Below are 17,396 nucleotides of genomic sequence, written 5' to 3'. Positions count from 1 at the left end.
CAGCACTCCTTTATTCCTACAGATGTGCATAAGCCATTAAAAAAAACAGGGAGAAATAAAGATGGAAAGTGACATTCTCCTTTTCTAGAGGATGCTGTTGAGAAGAAATACGCAGGCTCAATAGTTGAGGACTAAAGGCCAAGGGTTTTGCATCACTGCTGCTTGTACAGACAAGTAAATTGGCTATTATGATATCATGCACTGGGGTTAACCAATTCTCCTTGTGGAATTCTCAACTGTCATACTCACAGTAACAATTTGTTGAAAACAAATTAGACTCAATGAACTCCATATGTAACTTGGAAAAACTGTACCCGACCTTTAAACCAATGTGACAGGGTTAAGGATCCCAGAACACAGCTGAGATGGGATATGGCTCAACAGCTAAGCTAGGAATAAGAATGTGAATACTAATCAGCATGTATTTGCCACAGCCTTGGAAATGCAGACACCTTTCCTAGAAAGCTTCCTATTAAAAAAAAAAAAAAAAAAAAGTTCAATATTTAAAAGAAATCATGAAACCAAAAAAAGGTTTTTAAGTGTTCTACCAGAGACTAAGCCTCCCCTAGATAATCAGCAAGTGCAAAAAAAATCAAAAGTGAAATACAGGGAAAATTTAGAATGGTCAAATATAGTAAAAAAAAAAAAAAAAAAAAAACCTTTGAAAAATAAGACAGACAAAATACCTACTGGGTTGCAAAATATATCTACAGAAAGTTAGTTAGAAATGCCATTAGAATTCTTTTGCATTAAACCCACACACATACAGTAAGTTACACCTGCACCTGCTCCATTATTTCCCTCTTGCAGTGAACTCTACTTCCCCTCCAGTCATCCAGGAGCAGCTCAGGAGTCAATGTTCTCTCTTCTCTATCCTTACCCTTTCATGGGTCACATCACTTCCTAAACACCACAAAGCTCTCAAACTCTGGGCCCATCTTGCCGTCGCTCTAGTAAAGGTCTGCATACTTTTCAACCACACTGCTTGGGTCTCACATCTGCTCTTCCAACCGCTGCCATTACAACCATCCAGTACTGCCTCCCCCCTCAACTGACGGAGTGCTTGGCTCAAGTGCACAGTGGGTCATCTCTTGTCTCTCTGCTAAAACCACTCACTGGCCCTTCATCAGAATCAATGCAGACCCTTCAAGACTCAAGAGCCCTCCCACCCTGGCCCCAGTCTCTGCGGGACCTCGAGATGCAGTTCACCCCAGTTGCATCTTAACTCATGCTAGGATGACTCTCTGCAGAATCCCAAACACTCCAGACGGATTCCCCATTCCATATCTTCCTACTTCACAGCCCCTCAATCTAGACGATACTTCCCCACTTCTGCTTGGAAGCAGTGCAGTAAAATCATTAAGACTGTGGACTCTAAAATTAGACATTGACTCAGATCCATGCTCCATCACCTACAAGCTATGATTTTTTCTTATATTTCTGAGCCTCAGTTTCTTTGGCCATAAAATGGAGATAAATACCAACATCATAGGGTTCCTGTGAGGATGGAGTACAATGGTGATAAAAGGACATGGCATTGGTAAGTGCCTAATAAATAAGAGTCAGCAGCAGTGCCCCTTCCTATTTTTTTTGCCTAGATGAAGCATGAGGATAAACTCTAAGGCGCCTCCCTTAACCACACTGAGGATGAGCTGATCCCTTTCCGTGACTTCCTCCACAGCATCTTTTGTCAATTACTGCATTTAGCATGTCACATTGTCATAATTTATTTAATTACTTATATAATCTGCAGTGTGGGGGCATTCCTTAAAAAGGATTAAAAGCATGCCAAATACATGCTGATTAGTACACACAGTCTTATTCCTTTACCTTGCTACTTTGGTTTAAAAGCCTCTTCCAAAAAGCTTAAATTATGAGGATGATTATAATTTTTGTGACTTTCTGTTTCAATTTTTTAAAAAAAAGCTTAAATTACATATAAACAACATTAACTAAAGGTATAATGAGGCTCAGGTATGTCATCATGTGATAGAAATTGCAATGTCTAGCTATACAGTACTTAAGAAAATACATGCAAGTTAAAAATCATGAATTATGTTTATGCATACAGTTATAAGCATAAGGTTCATTAAATAAGTTACTACAGACAACATGTTTGTAGATACATATACTATATCTTGGTATATCTATTAACCCATATCTGTGTGCATATTTACATGTATACTAGGAATCTAATAGAGAGAACTTAAAAAAAAAAAAAACCTACCCCAAAGATTCAGGCTTAGTTTCAGGAGGAACCCTGGAGACAGCAAAGAGAAGGTGAGTTTCAATTCTCAAACTAGATTTCCATTTCTGGAAATAACATTCTTATAACAATACGAAGTGAGGATGTAAAATCAAAGCAATATTTTTTTATCATGCTTTTATCTCTTTATAACGTCTTTATCTCTCCAAAGCATATGCACAGTTAAGTCTTCATAACTCTCAAAATTTTAAAGGAATGTCAGTATTATTGAAAATAAAGTAGACCTTGGCAAAAAAAAAAAAAAAATCCTAAGCTTAGGTGTTTTCAGAGAGGATTACACAACTAAGAACTATCAAAGCAAAACATTACTTTATGAAATACTATGTGTACATATTCATTTACCAATAAGTGGCATTTTAGAATTAGGAGGGATTTCAGATTTGACAAAACGTCAAGTTAAAGGACCATCCCAAAGGGTTCTGCTGGAAGAGGTGGGACCAGAATCTAGTTAAAATGTGATTTATAAGTTATGTAAAACTCAGTGTGAATAAGTAGGCAGTAGTACTGGCATCCTTCTCCCAGTGGGTCTCCAGTACTTCAAAGAGGTTCTTCGTTCCACCCTAATATGGCTTTTGTAACCAAGCAGGACCCTATGGGGCTTTCCCAGGACAGACCCCTCCCCCATATCCTCTGCTTTAGCCCCTCTCTGAAGTACCTAGATAATATAACAGTAACTGATGCACATTTCCTGAGTTGTTTTACAGATGCAAAAAACCCCACCAAATGGAAGACATTAACTACTTGATGACCATGAGCATGTAGCCTCCAAGCCTACTGGGGCCTAATGAGTGATAATGTCAACCCCTTTGACACGGCCCTGTTAGCTTACCATCAACCAGTCAGAGAATTGTGCACAAACCCTGGGACTCCCCTCCCTCACCTTGCCTTTAAAAATGCTTTCCTGAAACCCACCAAGGAGTTCCTGGTGTTCTGAGCACTAGCTGCCTGGACTCCTCCCTTGGTGCCCTGCAATAAACACTGCACTTTCCTTCACCACAACCTGGTGTCAGCAGATTGGCTTTATTGCAGGCAGGTGAGCAGACCCAAGTTTGGTTCGGTAACAACCTCCTCCAGTGGTTCATCATTTTACTCTGTTTATTTCCTTAATGGCACTTATCACTGGGTGTACTTATGTTATTTATTTATGTTTTACTTGTTTTGTTTCCTGAACTCAAACAGCATCTTGAGGGAAGGGGACCACCTGTCCGCAGTGGTTAAGCAGCACTGGCCATGAAACCATACTCCTTCCGATGGGACTCGAACCCTCAGTCTCTGACTTAGGACAGGACTCGAACCCAGGTGCGCCTCAGCTGGGACTCAAACCCACAATCTTCCAACTGAAACTGAAACCACACAACCCAGATTGGGACTTGAACCCACGGTCTTTTCACCGAGATCACACACCTGGTCTCAGGATTTAATGAAGTTCAGGTTCTTTACGTCTCAAAGAATTCAGTGACAGACAAAGTGATAGGTAAGAAGTGGATTTATTTAGAGAGATACACATTCCATAGACAGAATGTGGTCCCTCTCAAAAGGCGAGAACGGCCTTGGGAGATACACACTCCACAGACAGAGCATGGCCATCTCAGAAGGCGAGAGGCCCCAAAATATGGTGTGGTTAGTTTTCATGGGCTGGGTAATTTCATAAGCTAATGAGTGGAAGGATTATTCCAACTATTTGGGGAAGGGGCGGAGATTTCCAGGAATTGGGTCACCGCCCACTTTTTGGCCTTTTGGTTGGCTTCAGATATGTCATGGCACTGGTGGGTGTGTCATTTAGATGCTAATGTATTACAATGAGCATATAACGAGGCTCAAGGTCCACTGGAAATCGAATCTTCCGCCATCTTGGACCTAGTTGGTTCTAACGAGTTTTTGTCATGTCCTATGACTATGTCATTCTTTTAAAGGTTGTGTCCTGCCCCCTTCCCTCCTGTTTCAAAACCACACAGCTTGTCTCAGGACTTAATGAAGCTCAGGTTCTTTGTGCCTTGGCACAGGAGGAATCAGGCGAGAGACAAAGTGATAGGCAAGAAGTAGATTTATTAATACCCTTTGTAAAGAGGTTGCAGGAAAACGGGGCATGAGAAGATGATCATGTCCCAGGTCTCAGGTGAACCCCTGGGACAGGCACCAAGTGAGGGTCCTTGGCTTCGCACAGGAAAGAAATCATGAGTGAGCCATAGTAAAGTGAAAGCAGAGATACACATTCCATAGGCAGAATGCGGTCTGTCTCAGAGGCAAGGGCCCTGAGGTGTGGCAGTTTTTATGGGCTGGGTAATTTCATAGGCTAATGAGTGGGAGGATTATTCCAACTATTTTGGGGAAGGGGCGGGGATTTCCAGGAATTGGGCTACCACCCAGTTTTTGGCCTTTTATGGGCAGCCTTGGGAATATCTTGGCACCTGCGGGTGTGTCATGTCGCTAACGTATTACAATGAGTGTATAATGAGGCTCCATCCTCCGCCATCTTGGGCTGAGTAGGTTCTAACCAGTTTTTGTTGTGTCCTCAGTGGCTGTGTCATTCTTTTAGTGGTTGTGCCCTGCCCCCTTCCCTCCTGTCTTAGGCACATGCCCAGCAGAGGAAGCATGCAACCATTTGCAGAATGAAGGAAATGATGGGTGAACTGCTCAGGAGAAGTTACCACTGACTGAGCCTCTGCCAGACACTGTGCCAACTGCTTTACCACAGAATGTGATTCACACTCCTCACTGCAATCCTGTGAGGTAGGGATCGTCACTGGGGCCATCGTGCAGATCAAAACATGGAGGCTCTGAGAAGCTGAGCAACCTCCCTCCCACACAGGGAGCTATGGGCGGGGAAGGTGAAACCCAGGTTTACTTGATCTCAAAGTCTCAGGAGCGGAGGAAGAGAGCCTGTTTAATGTGCCAAGGCCACACATCTGTAGGACAGGGAAGGAGGACGAAGGTCCAGCTAGAACGAAGGGAGTGGGCAGGAACAAGTCAGCAGAGTCAGCCCAGGAGGGTTCAGTACATCCAAGAACCGACTAAAGCCCAAGCTCTGGATAAAGTGGTGTGTGTGTATGCGATCTTTAAGTCACTGGAGATGAGGGGGTGAGGGATAGGGAGAGGAAGGGCATCCAGGCAAAGAAAACAGTATTAATAAATATTAATCTGGAGAATGACGACAACTTAGATAATTTGGTGGGACGGAAACAAGGAGGGTAATGGAGCCAGGAGAGCAAGACAAGGAGACTGATGATGAATAACCTTGTGTGGCTTGTGAAAGGGTTTGGATTTTATTCTGTTATAAGCAACAGAGATCCACTATCGAGTTTTAAACCTCTGAGCAACATGATCAGCTTTGCACTTTTGCAATATTACTCCGAAAATGAGTTTGCAGTGATTCAAACCTGAAGGCAGATTTGGGAGACTATTTCAATAATCCTTGTGATGGGGGCCTTAACTGTTTACTTTCTGGCAGAGTGAGCAAAGGAATAGCTTTACCCAAATAGAAATGGGTTTGAAGAGGAAAAAAAAAAAGTATTCCAGTTTTTTTTTTTGTTTTTTTTTAGTAGTCCAGTTTTATACACAGTGAGTTTGATGTGATCATGGGATATCTAAATTGCTACTCACATACACATTTGAGAAATCCTAGATTAATTAAAAGTTTAACTGTTTTCCTCACTTCAGGACATTTCAGTGCCTTCACCATGCTATATCCCATATGTAGAGGGAGGATGTAACATGCAGTGTTTACCAAACTTATTTGAACAAGAATATTTTCCCCAGACTATTAACATTTCTCAGGACAATGGGGTTGCTTGGGAAATGCTGTTCTAGAAGTTTTCAACTGTATTAAAATTAGAGAACAGTGAAGGTTTTTTTGAACTGTCTCAAAAGCAGTTAGAAAGCAGACCAAAAAATGAGCCTGAATAATCACTAAGGTGTAAAGAATGAGCCTTGCATGGCTCAGCTTCTTAACGTGGTAAGAATGGGGAAATCTGCCTAGTATTAAGGACCCCTGTGAAATAAACTATCAAAGAGAGTGAAATAGATGTAGAGATTGCTTAAAAAGTCAGCTCTGTCCAAAAGCAAAGGAGAAGATTACTGCTAATGACACAGAAATTGTCTTAACAGCCAACTAGACATACACATTAGGGACGGCTAGAAGCTGTTTCCTCTGTCTCAGCTTAAATAGACACAAACGAGGCCCTGGAACAAGCTTTCTTTGTTCAGGAAGGAATCCCTGGAGAACTCTCCCTTCGTTATGTAAATATAGGCAAGCCACCTACTGCTCAGGAGGGGAAAGTAAAGGAGGCCTTTGTGGGTGGACAGAGGTTGACTCTTCACAGTATCCCTGCTAGGCTGTCTGCTGGAGGCTGAAAGTTGGCTGATTTGCAGGGCAAGTCCAGGGCCGCCTTGAAGGAAAGACCAGATATCCCGAATGCTGCTCTGAGAATGAAAGTTGGTACCCCTGTGGGGGCTGCCTAAGGAGGCCCTGACCCTAGATCACTGGCAGGAAAGGATATCAGGAGCTCCTAGACAGAATTCACTGCACAGCTAGAGAAATTTGGCCTGGCCAGGCTCAATGCTGAGGCTAAAATGCTGTGGGGAAGGCGGGAAGCAGGCTTGGGTAGTGTGGGGCTAAGCGGGGCACGCCAGCATCAGAGCTGTCAAAGGCACCAAGCAGAGCCCGTCTTCACTAGCACCAGGCTAGTGGGCCATCGACTGGAGGTCGAGCTTCTAGTGGTGCTTCGAAGCAAGACTGATTAGGGCCCAAATGACCGCAAAAGCCCCAGAGACTCCTGAATAATTTAGGACGGGAAATACTTTCAGAGAGAAATGTCAAACTTCTAATAAGAGTAGGAGATCAAACAAATAATTATAAAAAGAGAGATTATATTTAAATACCAAAATGATTCATGCTGGGTACATAGGGATATGAGAAAAAATGTTTCTAATTGTTGATCAACGTGCATGCAGTAGCCAACGAGGATCTTTCAAACCATGCCACGGTGAGGACCCTGAGGCCACCCATGCCCAAGAAAAGCTCAGGAGCCTTTGGTTGGGAGGGTTTTCTTGTAACCAGGAAAGCCAGGTAGATTGCCAAGAGATATACAGGTAGTAGGAAATCATTACAGATTTTCAAGTATCTAGTTTCATTGTGTCGGGATGCAATGAAATGCGCTTTGAAGGGTGCACTTCCCAACACACACACAGGACTGGAAGCGGGGAATGAGAATATGGAGATTATCCAGTCATCCAGGTATGAGTGCTGAGGAGCTGGCCTGGGGTATTAGTACACACTGGGCAGGAAGAGGTCCTTGTACCCTTCTTTCTACATATACCCTGAGGTGTACAATTCAGGCTGGGACGGGTGAAAAAGTGGAAACACACAAACTTATAGGACACATCCTGAGCAAATACTCTCATAAGACATGATAAGGCATTACAGATGGGACAGAAATTGAAGAAGAAATGAAGCCCTAGTCATTTCCAGGTGAAGGATTTACCAGCCTCTTTAAGTCTTTTTTACCCTGAAGTTTTAAGGTAATCTTCAAATCATTCTGTAGGGTCCAAATATACATACTCAGCTGGGGGCCTCAGGAAGAAGTGAGTTCTCATCTGCAGAGGCATGCATGCCCATTTTTTTGACCCTGTAGAGCACAGACAAACATGGGAAGGATGCCTGATGACTCAGAGCTTCTTCCAAATCTGAAGAGTAACTATGATACTCCTTGGGTCAAAGGTAAGGAAGAGAAAGCATTTACCACGAAGCTCGGATGGTCCTTCTATGTAATTATTTACATGCTGCAAAACAGAGATGTTCTAGGACTCTGCGTATCTCCTCTTCTGTATATGACAGAAGATGGAGACACTACAGAATGGTCTCCAAGTTGTGTGGAACGTTGGTAACAGAAGAAAGGTTAACCTATCTACACAACTGAAATCATGTGACAGACAAAACCAGGTGAATCACTTAGATTTCTCTCACTGCTGGTTGGAAGAACTAAGGAAAACTGGCCTGAGGAAGAAGAAAAGGAAGACTGTCTTGGCTCATGTCACAGAAAAATCCACAGATACATATATTTGGCTTTGGGCACAGCATGAGTCCAGCCTCACATGATACCACTAGGGTCCTCCTCAGCTCTGCTCTCACTGAACTGGGTCTGTTTTGAAACTCCATGTAGTTCCCAGATGGCCGTAGCCCCTCCAAGCCTTGTATCCACACACTTCCATGGCAGGTGGAGAGCAAAAACAAAACTGGCCCTGCCAATGTCTTAAACCATCATACAGGTCCTAACTGAGTGACCTGCCCCATCCCCGAACTCATCACTTTGGTCAAAGGGATGGGATATTATAATTGACTAAACCACTCAAACTACATGATTGGCAAAGGGAAAAGGGAAAAGGGTGCTTTCTCAAAGGAGATCCAATGTCACAGAAGGAGGGAGAAAGACAGCTGTGCAGGATAAAATAGATTAACGCCGTAGCACAGTAGAAAGAACAGTTTTTTCCCAAGCTTGCTCCTCCAATATCATTAGTTCTTGCATTCAATTCAAAATTCAACTCCTATGTTTACCACTGAACCTGAAGCCCATTAACACCAGTAATTATAGTTGTAATAATAGTAACAATAAGAGTGAGAACAGCTAATATTTACCGAGTACTACATACTTTGGACCTGGATACTCTTTTTAAGCACTCTACATACATCATTTCATTTCTCACCTAACCTCAATTTATAGATGAGGAAACTGAAGCTCAAAGAGATTAAGTAGCTTGCACAAGATCACATACCATAAGGAGTGCAAACTGCAATCCAACTCAGAAACCATGTTCTTAGCCAAAACACAACACTACCTCTTCTCAACTAATGTTCTTACCTGAATCCTTGATCCACACCTAAGCCAATGCTCTGAATTCCTTTAGACAGTGCTTGCCCTGAACCTGAACACATAGAAACTACCCTACTGCTACTAACATCAGCTGGAACTACCTTCAGCCAGTTGTGATTCTCTTTGATTCAAGAAAACATATCACCTTACACTTGTCAGGTGCTTTACAACACTTGAAACAACAGACGTGACATCTGTGGGTAGCAGGAAGTAGGCCCTTATATCCACCTAGAGCTGCCAGGGGAAGGAACTGACTTCATCACTCATCTGCACAGCGGCAGCAGCCTGATTTCTGTTACTCACTAGAAATGTTCTCATTAAAGAAAAATCCCATGTGTTTCTGCACTGTAAGTGTGCCAACAGACAGCTCAGCAGGAAATGTTTCCACACAACAAAAGTGTTAATCAGAAAATGACAATCTGAACAGAGGAACGGAAAATCCTTTACATGCAGCATGAAAATGAGCAAATTTACAGATCTTGTTGCAATGTAAAAAGAAATTAATAATTTCTAACATTCCTGGGGGGAAAGGATTTTTTTTTAATTACATTTCTCAAGCAGAGAGGTCAACTAATAAGATTTTACTTTTTGTTCTTGTTGTTACCAGAAAGCCAGAAAAGGATCCATCGTTTTGAAAAGTAAGAAAGTAACGATTTTTCAGAATCACACAAAAACATAAACCCAAAGGCAGAAGGAGGTGGTAAAGGCTCTTAAAAGGGCACCTAAGCTCCTCCCACCTCAGAGCAGGGAGAAGACTCAGCAGGCTGAGGCCAGGACTCCACCTCTGGCGGGAACCTTATTCAGCATAGTTGACCCTTCAACAACAGAGGGCGGGAAGGTGTTGGGGACACAGATCCTCCCCACAGTCAAAAATCCGTGTATAATTTAGTCAGCCCTCCATATATACGGTTCCTCCGTATCCACAGTTCTGCCTCTGCAGATTCAACCAACCACGGATCGTGTAGTATTTATTGAAAAAATATCTGCTATAAGTGGACCCACACAGCTCAAACCCCCACTGTTCAAGGGCCAACTGTATTTAACAATCCTGAGAGTCAGAGTTAACCTCAAGGCCTCTCTCTGCTGACGCCTGAATGAGTTCAAGTTACTAAACTCATTCTCCATCCTTGCATGATTTTTAACCAAAGTATAGAAAGTGTTCAGAACTATTCTAATTTTTGTTGACATATGAGTTTGAATTAAAATCAATACCCTATTTTCAGTGGGTAAAGAGCTCAATACTAGAAATTAAAGTTAACACTGAAAGGCAAAATTATCATAAGCCCTTCTAGAGTACCCAAAATGTGTTCTCTTCATTTACTCATTAGTGAAAAGGAAAATTATCATTCATTCGTGTTAACACACGCAGTATCCTAAATATAACTCATGCAGTATCCTAAATCTTTCCTCTCTTTCTAAAGATAAAGTGTAATTAGATTCCAAGTGACAGATCACTTGTGCTTTTTAATTTCATATGTTCCTTTGGTTTTTCTCCTGTGAGTTCATCCTTTTCCCTGAGCAAGCATCCACACAGGAGTGAGATCCAAAACATAGGCAGCAGACAAGAAAAGCAGAGGGCTGGGAAGTCAGAAGCCCTGAGCGCCAGATCCTGCTCCGTCCCCAAGTAAGGAGAACTTGAAGTCACCATTGAACCTCCCCACCTCCCAGTTTCCTCATCTGAAAACTGGGAACACTTGCTTCCTTCCTTCACAAGACTATTATGAGAATCAAATGAGGTCAGTGATCTGAAACACTCTCCAAGCTTCAAAATGCTAAAAAAAAACATTAGATACTGTTATTGCAATTAATATATTCCTAGGTGAAATGGTACCAAGTATACATGGATCCTAGATTTACTATTTGTATGAATTAAGGCAGACAGGGAGCACACAAAGATATTTTTCATTTTAAATTCATTGAAAAAATTTAATTGTGTCTCAAGGAACAGAGAGAAACAAACTAACCTGTCTACATCCTGTTAAAATTGATATTCACAATACCAGAAATTACTTTGTCTCTAAATTAGCAACCCATTCACTTTTTTTTAACTTAAAAATGTTACACTGCATGAATTGTCCAAGATCCATCACTTACAATCTAGGATTTGTAAATGGGGACAGTACTAGAACCTACATGGTGGGATTGATATGAGAGTTGAGTCAATACTTGCAAAGCACATAGGCCCATGCTGGTTCAGGGTACTGGCTATGGGAATGTTTGCTCTGTTGTACAGCAGTGGAGAACCAGTCAAATCTGGGGTCAAACCACTGCTCCAATCTCTACTAGATACGTGGATTTCAGACACAGGTTTGCTTATCTGTACAAGGAGGAAAATAATAATACTGGTACTTACACCCCATAGGGTTGTTATAAGGATTAAAAAATATATTTGAAGATTGAAAAGATATCTGCTACATCAAAAGGGTCCAATATGGGCTTCCCTGGTGGCGCAGTGGTTGAGAATCTGCCTGCCAATGCAGGGGACACGGGTTCAAGCCCTGGTCTGGGAAGATCCCACATGCCACTGAGCAACTGGGCCTGTGAGCCACAACTACTGAGCCTGCGTGTCTGGAGCCTGTGCTCCGCAACAAGAGAGGCCACGACAGTGAGAGGCCGCGCACTGCAACGAAGAGTGGCCCCCGCTCGCCACAACTAGAGAAAGCCCTCGCACAGAAACGAAGACCCAACACAACCAAAAATAAATTAATTAATTAATTTTTTTAAAAAAAGGGTTCAATAAGTGGTGGCATTGGTGGTTTGGCTTAGAGTGATTATGTTTAATAGCAATAATACTGGTAAATTATGGAACAGCCCCTTAAATTCTTTAATTTTCAGTGGTTCACTTAGGTCAAATACAGTTCTGAAGAGATAGCTGCACAATCTTGGCAGTAGCAAAAATGTATGTAATTTTAAAGTGGTAAATATAGGATCAAGTTCTATCCGCAATCCCAGGTTTAATTCTGTTTCAGACTTACCACTGCCAAAATATTTTAAGAAGCCAGAACTATGATTACCCATGAGAAGCATACGGTTAATTCCTTTATATTCAACTTTCTATAACCTCAGCTCTCCTACAAAGCTTCCATTGTAAGAAGCTAGCATGCAATGTTATTCCACTAAAACAAAGCCATGCATTTCTAAACAATTTTTATGACTTCACAGTCTGTCAACACCATTTTGTACAAATTCGAACAAAAAAAAAAAAAATGAAGAGCTTTTTGAAAAGCTTTAAAAAGTCAAGACTTTTCTTTCATTTTTTCATTTCCCCAAAAGAGAGGGAGGAAATAAAGGAAAATCAAAGAAGAGTTTTTTTTAAAAAATAGGAGGAAGGGTCAAAGAACAGCAAAAGATATCTTTATAAGCTGTTAAGGCATCTTTCTGGGCCAACAGCTTAGAGGACTGTCCACTTCACCTGGGATTCTCTCTGACTGCTCTTTGTCTTCATGGCTTCACTTCATGGCCATAGACGACTGTGCCACCACTTCTTTACAAGGAGGCTTGGTTTTCAGTTCCTTGTAACTATCACCATATGTTATCCTCCATCACTTTTTTGGACCTCAAGACAACTAAATCACAGCTGGCCAGAGAAAGAGGAATCCTAAAAACCATATCCTTTATACCCATTTCCTTTTGTACAGACTTCTAAGTGGGCAGGTGGTCTGATGATGGAGAAGACTGCTGAAGTCCAGATCACAAAGTGACCAAGAGCGAACCCACACCTTCTTTCTCCCTGGGCAGGTTGGCTTCCCCATACTTGCTGCATGTCAGCATCAAATTTTTTACATTTCTGTTTCAAGTTTGTGCTATTTATTCCCATTGCCAAGCAAACCAATCCATTGCTTGCTTTTTATTTTATAATCAAAATATTACACTTAGAGGGGTGGGATAGGGTGGGTGGGAGGGAGGCTCAAGAGGGAGGGGATATGGGGATATATGTATGCATATGGCTGATTTACTTTGTTGTATAACAGAAACTAACACAGCATTGTGAAGCAATTATACTCCAGTAAAGATGTATGACAAAAAATATTACATCTTAAAAATCAAATGAAGTGTCACTCTCAAACAGCCTTTTGATGAGATACTAGCACCTGAATTATCAGAGTAAGAGCAAACTTCTCAAGATCTTTTAGGTTTTTCCCTGCTTATTTTCATAATGCAATTATGACATCAGGGGTTACCTAACTGCCTGACTCTTTTATGGCTTCTCAGACACAAGAAGTTTAACTTTCTGCCCAATCACTTCAAAATAAATGAATGTAACTTTTGAAAGGATGTTTTCTATCCTTTTCCTTTTGATTCTTTTGAAAGGAAGTCACCTATTATACACAAGTGCTTGGTGTACATACAAGTAATAAGAGCAAACATTACAACCAATTTACATGTGACAAATGTCATTGAAATCTAACAATCTAACATGTATCTGCTGAAATCCAAGCAATAGGAGCTATTCAACAATCTCAAACATTTCAGCAATTTCATATGTTCTGCAAGTCACCTACCCAAATGCCAAGACAGGCAACAGAACATTCTCAACTTCCAAAAATTAGAGGCCTTTCAGGTTTGGAGAAGACTGGAGGGAAAGAATACTGGTCCTCAGTCATGACAGCCCAACGAACTATCTAAAAGATGGGAAATAGTAGTCCTGCCCTCCGAGATAACCAACAGGAAAAGTTACCTCTGGATAAAAAATTCCCCTTATACTGCTTTAATAACAAAAAATAATAATTCTAATCTCATTTGGACAGTTGTTGCTATTATTTTTTTGGCTAAGCCACCTACATGTAAAATTTAACTACATAATGCAGATACCACTTCAGTCACATGTCCTACTTCAAGATAAGAAACAACAGTTATTTGATAAAATGTTCTTGAATTTAAAAATACATAAAAAATAAAATGTAATTACCTTTCCAAAGTCACGGACATCAAACAAGTCAAACGCCTCAAAGAGTTCACTCTTTCTCATTCCAAACGTCTCGCAACAGGCCGTGAGGAATGTCCTTATGTTCTTCAAACAGAGAAACTGAGGAATGGGAAACAGCTATTAGTATATAGCGAATCATTCTGAATGCTACCTATCCTCTGTCATGCCCAGAATGCTGGGGAAATGCCAACGAAGTATCCATCCACTTTTCAGGTTGTTTTCAATTACTCCCTCATCAGTACTTAAATGATTACCCACTCTCTCCCAGGCACCAGTGACACAGCTGTGAACAAGGCAGACGGAAGTCTGCCCTCAGGATACTTACATCCTAATAAGAGGAAACAGACAAGAACAAACCCAGCGACAAAAACAAAAAAGTAAATATTTTTATTTTCATATGGTGATAAGTGCAATAGAGAAAAATAAAGCCAGGAGGAGGGATCAGGAGTGCTGGGTGAGGTGTGGGGAGCTTCAGCGAGATGGTTAGAGAAGGTGTCAGTGAGAAGAGGACAGATAAGCAGCAGAGATTTGAAGGTGGTAAAGAAGCAACCATGCAGAATTACAGGACAGAGTATTCCGACTAAAGTAGCAACCCATGCCAAGGCCCTGAGGCAGAAGCTTCTGAGGTTATGTCTGAGGAAGGGGCCAATGTGGGTAGAGCAGAGTGGATGACAAGGAGCAAGGCAGGAAGTGAGCTGGAAAGGCAATGAGGTCAGATGATGAAGGACCCTGTTGGACAGGCTTTTACTCTAAATGAGATGGGAAGTCATTGGAGGCCTTGGGACAGAGTCTGATACTTTAAAAGTTTTTTTTTTTCTTTCTTTTAAAAAATTTTATTGAGGTATAGTTGATTTAAAACTATACCTCAATAAAGTTTCAGGTGTACAACATAGTGATTCAAAATTTTTATACATTATACTCCATTTAAAGTTAAAAAAATACTGGCTGTATTCTGCATGCTGTACAATATATCCTTGCAGCTTATTTTTTTTTTCTAATAATACTTAACTCTATATTAAATATACTACTTCAACAATTGATCAACATAAAACATTTAAATGAAATTAGTTTTAGTACTAAATCTTTGAAATCTAGTATGCATTTTACACTTAACAGCATATCTCAATTCAGACTAGCCCCATTTCAAGTGCTCCATAGCCATACGTGGCTAGTTGCTATCATACTGGACAGCACAGTCCTAGAGTTTCAAGTGCAGGTTTGTAAACAGGCCCCTCTCACGTACGTATACAAAATATGCACAGACATAGCAAGTACAAACTTCTCAGCTGAGCTTTTAAGGCCCTCTATAACATGCCCCACCACTGCAGTCAGGCTGTTCTCCTTGTTGGTGCTCATTACTCCGTGTTCATTCCTGCCTCTATGCTTGAACTTTGCCGTTCCTCTAGCCAATAACCCTCTCTCTTTTCCCTTTTCTATTCTAACTCCCAGCCCAGCTACAGTTCCATCTCCTCCTGGACTGCAACAGTTCCTAGTGCTCTTTCTTCAGAGCTTCTTTTGTTGTTGTTGTTGTTTTGTTTAGTTTTTTGAATATAGATCAAAAGGGGCTGGAGCAAGACTAGAGACAGTAATACCAGACAGGAAGCTATTACAATAATCTGGGTGAGAGACAGCCATGGGAAGACCAGGTGTTCAATTTTGACTCTTAAATTTGAGATGCCTATTGGTCATCCAATGGGACACAGGGCGGCAGACAACTGGATATACAAGTCTGGAGTCCAGGACACAGGTGTGTACTCCAGACTTAAATCTGAGAGTCTTTAGAGTATACAAAACATTTTTAACCATGATGTTATCTGAGATGACTTTGAGAGAAAGAAGAGGGGAGGACAGGACCTGGGGCCAAGTCATCTTAGATCAGGAAAAAAGGAGGAGCCCACAAAGGGGCAGAGAAAGAGGAACCAGTAAGGAAGGAGAACAACCAGGTGAACAGGTTTTTCCTGAAGCCAAGTAAAGAAGGTGTTTCTAGGAAGAAGGGGTGATAAGCTGTGTCAGCTGCTGCTGCTACTCAAATAAGGTTTTGACCAGGTGCTGTCCTGGGAATCTGGCTGTGTGAAGGTTATGGGTGCACCTTGGCAAAAGTAGGTTCCATGTGGAGGATGGGGGTGGGGAAAGGCTGAGCAGAGCAACTTCAAGAGACAATGGGAAGAGAGAAAGTAAAGATAGAATATAGATTCTTAGGAGTTTTGCTGCAAAAGGGAACAGAGGATTGAGGAGGTAGTCAGAGAGAAAGAGGTCAAGGAAGGGCTTTTTAACAATGGAAGCTGTTACAACATGTTTCTATTTTGACAGGAATAACTTGATAGAGGGGAAAGATGGTCACACAAGGGAGAGGGACAGTCGCCCAAAGGAAGTCCTTGAGTGGGCAAAGGAGAAGGGTCTGATGCTCAAGCAGAGAAACTGACCTTGGAGAACATGCTCAGCTCATCGATACTAACAGGGACAAGGGGGAAGGCAGACGCTATCGCAACTTAGACAACCAACAGAATTTACTTTCAGTATCTAAAATGCAGATCCACCTACGCATAGTACACACATATCCTGAAACTGAATTTCGGAAATAGTAGCTGCAATGGCACACGTAAAAATAAAATTATTAACCTCCAATAAGTGAGAGATATATTAGCTAATTATTGCATCTTTGCTTTTTTTTTTTTTAAAGCACTGTCAATATTTTATTTTGTTGTTCTGTTTTCCATCTTGGTTTGTTTTTTAATTTGCAGAAAGCACATTTTACTTCCTCTACTTTGGAAAAATTCAGATTTTTCATGGGCTTAACCCAGACATAGTTTTACCCTTTACAGGAATCCTTCTTGAGGCTTAAGTATTTCAGGAGGGGTTAAAACCACAGGGGAAGCATCATAAACCCTTTGAAGTACAAAGGCAGCAGCCAAACTGCACATACAGTTACTGCTTTCATTTTAAAAAATTCATAAGAGACCTTTACAACACGGAACCACTCTACATGTAGCTCTTTCACATAGAATTGCTTATTTACAGATTAAAAGCCTTGCATTCTGCCAAGATAGACAATAATTACTCTCTTGGGGATTATGCAACATCTCTCTTGCAATATTTTTTACATAATTAAGAGCCCAACTCATAGCTCACCAAGGAACAAAGCATAATTGCGCATGCTACCCTCTGAAGATTTCACACCAAACTCAAATTTTCCCCTGTGTAGGAAAAACTACAGTAGACCTCCATTCAAGTGCTTTGATCATTAATTCAAAAAAGTATCATTACTGAAAGTTAAAAAAAAAAAGAAAGAAATGTTGTCATTACTGTATGCATACAAGAGATGATTTAAAAACAGAAC

At 41.2% G+C, this 17,396-nt stretch overlaps 1 protein-coding gene across 17 annotated transcripts in view; it reads right to left on the bottom strand.

The window, feature by feature from the left end:
• VAV3 (vav guanine nucleotide exchange factor 3) overlaps positions 1-17,396 on the bottom strand; it is a 521,969-nt gene that overhangs the window by 418,668 nt on the left and 85,905 nt on the right. For all 17 annotated transcript variants that reach the window (XR_014261053.1, XR_014261054.1, XM_082451935.1 and 14 more), the window contains exon 2: positions 14,042-14,158. Coding sequence is in view for 15 of the 17 variants with exons in the window: in XM_082451935.1 (XP_082308061.1) it covers positions 14,042-14,158 (117 nt within the window). In the remaining 2 variants the exon portion in view is untranslated. The remainder of the gene's footprint in view (positions 1-14,041; positions 14,159-17,396) is intronic.

Source organism: Balaenoptera physalus (assembly GCF_965194825.1).
Source record: "Balaenoptera physalus genome assembly, chromosome: 1".
Classification (NCBI taxonomy): Eukaryota; Metazoa; Chordata; class Mammalia; order Artiodactyla; family Balaenopteridae; genus Balaenoptera; species Balaenoptera physalus.
Note: the sequence above shows the minus strand (reverse complement) of the source record. Positions and strands in the feature narration are given on the sequence as shown.